This window comes from Mesitornis unicolor, unplaced genomic scaffold (genome assembly GCF_000695765.1).
Source record: "Mesitornis unicolor isolate BGI_N332 unplaced genomic scaffold, ASM69576v1 scaffold5893, whole genome shotgun sequence".
NCBI lineage: Eukaryota > Metazoa > Chordata > Aves > Mesitornithiformes > Mesitornithidae > Mesitornis > Mesitornis unicolor.
In genome coordinates this window covers 779-5,490 of record NW_010173843.1, presented here as the reverse complement: position 1 = coordinate 5,490, position 4,712 = coordinate 779, and the positions used below count along the sequence as shown (strand labels likewise).

The 4,712-nt window shown below is 39.0% G+C and overlaps 1 protein-coding gene across 1 annotated transcript in view; it reads right to left on the bottom strand.

The window, feature by feature from the left end:
* The window catches only part of FAM189A2 (family with sequence similarity 189, member A2), an 18,971-nt gene extending 15,146 nt beyond the window's left edge, over positions 1 to 3,825 (bottom strand). The window contains exon 1 of the mRNA XM_010180846.1: positions 3,487 to 3,825. Coding sequence (XP_010179148.1) covers positions 3,487 to 3,825 — 339 coding nt within the window. The remainder of the gene's footprint in view (positions 1 to 3,486) is intronic.
* Positions 3,826 to 4,712: the final 887 nt, after the last annotated feature.

Sequence of the window (4,712 nt, the reverse complement as noted above, 5' to 3'; positions counted from 1 at the left end):
AGCGATGACAGACAGCAGAACAAACAGGTTAGTCTGGAACAGCAAAACAAAGTTAACAGCAGTGGGTACAGGATCAGAGACTCAACTAAACTGCAAATCCCACTCCCAAACTGAAGCCAAGAACTACACTCCCCTCCTTTTTGAAATTCCCTGTGACTTTGGTGGCCCAGGGTCTCTTATTTTAACCCCGTAGATGGTTACTCCAAACACCTTTTTTCTTCTCTCCTTATTCTGCACTAATCGTGCAGTAATAAAGTACATGCAACTGTTGAAAAGTACAGGCAGCTAAAGGTTTTTCTGGAGTGCAAAGTATGATTGCAAGCTGCCCGACTTCTGCTGTATGTCATATCCTTCCACTGAGTTTACCTCTCAACACATTTAGATCAGTAAGAAACCTGAAGACGAAACACCTTAAGACAACGTCCATTCTGCATAGAATTTCCAAAACTATTTTGCAGCATAAGTAAGCAAAAAATATTTGTCCCAGTACAGTGAGGACAGAGACACTTAACAGACTTTGGTTACATATTTTATTTCCTCCTGGCTACTGAAACCAGAATACCTCTATTCATAAATCAGACAATACCTTCAGTTCTATAAACCATATGAAAAAACAGCAAAAGCAGGAGTAATAGGGTACTTGAAGAATGACAAGCAGAAGCAGTGGATAAAATTAAGTCCTACTTTCACATATGCCTTTGCAGTGTGCCATCTGTGCATATGTGAAACTTGGGATACGGATTTTAAACATATGAAAGAACTTTTCCTTTCTCAACTCATACGTGCAAAATTTTTCTATACTTCAGGAGAGAGTACTATGGGTAAGGCTACTTCTTTTGAGACAAATAAATATAACAGATTACACTCCTGACATCTTTAAATTTTAAGCACTTAATCCTACAAAGCAAGTATCAGGTCTTTAATGGCCAACAGAATCCCTGTTAATAACAATCTGCTCACTCAGATTTCTTTGTATCAAAATGGCTTAAATTAAAAATGCAGAAGACAAAAAGCTGAGGAAGAGATGGAAATAATGAGGGACACAGACTCAGTTCTGATCCAGATAGCTTTATAGCAGCTCCAGTAACAAGGACTTCCTAAAACATGCACAAAGATGCAATTGCTTTCCAAATTAATTTATCTGATGTACCATGGTTAGCTACCTAGGAAGGTGGACCAAAAATAAATCAAAGCTGTTTCACAAAACATGATCTTGTTTACTGAGGTTCAGAGAAAAATAATCACTCCTGAATGGACAAGAGCCAAAGAGCATTATTCTGCAAGCTCATTCCTTGAATTACAACATCTTATTACTAGTAGGCTTGACAGAAGCTTGACCATAACGTTATCATTTAAGGTTAGTTTTAACCTCAAGAAAACAATAATTAAAGTAGCTATTAGTACTTCTTCGAAGAGGATTAGGACTATTTTGTGTTAGACATACTGAATATAATCAATATTAAGAGGAACTATTTTCTTCTAGCTTTACAAATATCATAAAACCACAGATAAGAGATTTTTAATGTTAGTAAGCACTTTGAATGCGATTTGTTTCTCCTGTATAAACATAGAATTTAATATTTTTTTTTGAAATTAACTTCTTGCTCAGCACTCCAATGAATTAATACCATTTCTTATGCTTTTATCTAGATTATCTCAGTTTTCCTTTAGATTAAAACTACTTGGAGAAAAATAAAATTGGTAGACACAGGTATTTCATAAAATGAAAGCTTTTCTTCTATGTTAAACACAGGTCGCTGTCAACTAGAAATTAGCCAGTTCTATAAATGAAGCAGAAGCTGTTTCAAAATCTTTATACTACAAATTTCAATAAACTGTATTAAGGAAAACAAGAAGTACCTTTGTCCTCTTTCAACTGATGAAGAAATGGAGCTCCTGAGAGAAAAAGTTACTTGATCAAAGTCATAAGTCAAGAAAGATTTGGGAAAAAAAAGGGTGGGGAGAAAGGGAGAAGGAAAATTCACATACTAGTCTTATACTTTGGTACTGAAGTTGCAATAGAAACAATCAGTACAGCTACAGAAAAAGTTATATATAAAATCCAGACTCCTAATGTGATGGACTATAAAATCTTGAATAAATATCACACAGATTTTTTTCTAAAGAAACATGTTAGAACCATAGAAAAAAAGGAAGAAAAGGAACATTATAAATACACAAAACATGTATTGTAACTTCTAAATTTGTTCTAATAAGTTCTACCATACAAAAATGAGATCTTGTTCTGTTTTTTATTATATATATAGTTTATTTTTGACTGAATAACCTATTATTCAGACAATTCCATTGAAGAGGCAGAAAATAAAAATAATTCTTCTACATACAATCTAAAACACTACCACAATCTGAACCGTAACATTTGCTACTACATATCCAGTAATGGACAAGAGAATATATTGTAGCTTAGTGTCAAGTGAAAAACTCCTTTCTCTTTCTGTTGCATCACTGGTCAGCATTTTCATACAGTCATTGAGGTTGAAAGTGACCTCTTGAGACAATCTAATGCAATCCCAGGGCAGGGAACTGCTGGAGAGAGTCCAGCGTAGGGCTACAAAGATGATGGAGGGAGTGGAGCATCTCCCTTATGAGGAGCGGCTGAGGGAGCTGGGTCTCTTTAGTTTGCAGAAGAGGAGACTGAGGGGAGACCTCATTCATGTTTATAAATATTTAAAGGGTGAGTGTCACGAGGATGGAGCCAGGCTCTTCTCGGTGACAAACAATGATAGGACAAGGGGTAATGGGCACAAGCTGGAACACAGGAGGTTCCACTTAAATTTGAGAAGAAACTTCTTCTCAGTGAGGGTGACAGAGCACTGGACCAGGCTGCCCAGAGAGGTTGTGGAGTCTCCTTCACTGGAGACATTCAAAACCCGCCTGGACGCCTTCCTGTGTAACCTCATCTAGGTGTTCCTGCTCCGGCAGGGGGATTGGACTAGATGATCTTTTGAGGTCCCTTCCAATCCCTAACATTCTGTGATTCTGTGATCCCTTCCTCAAGCAGGGTCATCTACAGCAGGCTACCAAAGATCATATCCAGTTGGTTTTAAGTATCTCTACAGATGGATCACAACACCTCTGGATAAACTATACCAGTTTTTGACCATCCTCACAATAAAAAAGTTGTTTTGTGTTCAAATGGAATCTCCTGTTTTTTCAGTTGTGCCCACAGCCTCTTGTCCTGTCAGTGGGCACAACTGAGAAAGGTCTAGCTCCCTCTACCTCATTTCCTCCCATCAGCTATTTATAGAGATGGAGAAGATGCTCCCTGAGCCTTCTCTACTACAAGATGAACAGCCTCAGTTCTTTCCTCATAGAAGAGATGTTCCAGTCTTTTCATCACCTTCACAGTCTGGTCATACTGGACTTGGTCCAGTATGCCCATGTCTCTCTTGCGCTGGGAAGCCCAGAACCAGACACAGCACTCCAGGTATGGCCTCACCAGTGCAAGGAGAGGGGAAGGATCACCTTCCTCAGCCTGCTGGCAAGTCTCTGCCTAACACAGCACTGGACGCCATCAGTCTTCTTTGCCACAAGAGCACTTTGCTGTCTCATGATCAGCTTATTGTCCACCAGGATCCTCAGGTTCTTCTCTGCAGAGCTGCTTTCCAGGAAGTTGTTCCCCAGTGTGTATTGGTGCCTGTGGTCATTTCCCTGCATGGGCAGGACTTTGCATTTCCTCTTGTTGAACTTCATGAGACCCCTCTCAGCCCATTTCTCCAGCCTTTGAATGGCACCACTTGGTGTATCAGGCATTCCTCCCAGTTTTGTGTTGCCTGTGAACTTGATGAGAGTGCACTGTCCCATTGTACAGACCAGTCATTAAAATATTAAGCAGTATTGGCCCAAGTAACCACCCCTAGGGCACAACACTGATGATAAGCCTCTGGCTAGGCTTTGTGCCACTGATCACAACCCTCTGGGTGCAATAATTCAGCTAGTTTTCAATCCACCTCATCATCCACTTATCTAATATGTGCTCTGCCAACTTATTTTAAAATACATGTTCTACAGATGCAAATGTAAACATGTCCATAACTACTCACCTACAAGTAAAAACAGGTGTTCCACTTTATCCCAGTGAGAGAAGATCCCACCCATAGGTAAGCGAGGAAAAAAGTACTTCTTAAATTAGAATAAACAGGCAAAGGCAAATATGCTATTTTTAAAAGCCAAGACAGAGGTAACTAGTCTTAACTGCAGTGAAAAAAATGGAAACAACCCAAATTATGGCTTCACTTTGGCTCACACCTCTCGCCTTCTGAGCATTAGATATACATGAACTGTGAACAGCTGCAGAAATTCTTGAGGAACATTTATATGAATTAAACTATAGGAAAAAAAAGTATATTCTAATATTAGACACAGTGGTTGCTAGTGCATGGATGGTCTCCTCCAGGTTAAAAAAAAAATCACCATGCACTTTGAGGACTCTGCAGTAGCATAAACGTGGATGATAAGGCTCTGACCCTGTCATTCATTCTGCATTGGTAGACTGCTTGTTGTCCTGCTGCTCCTGCCAGTGAAGCTAATATCTAATGCCAGAGAGGAATTGCTTTCTCTTTAATATGCACACACAGGATTGATGCCCAAGCAGGCACCTAAAAAATATATGAAAGAAAAACATTAGCTCCACAATAATCAACTCTAATATCTGTTTACATCCTACATATATAGTTTATAAACATCCTTTT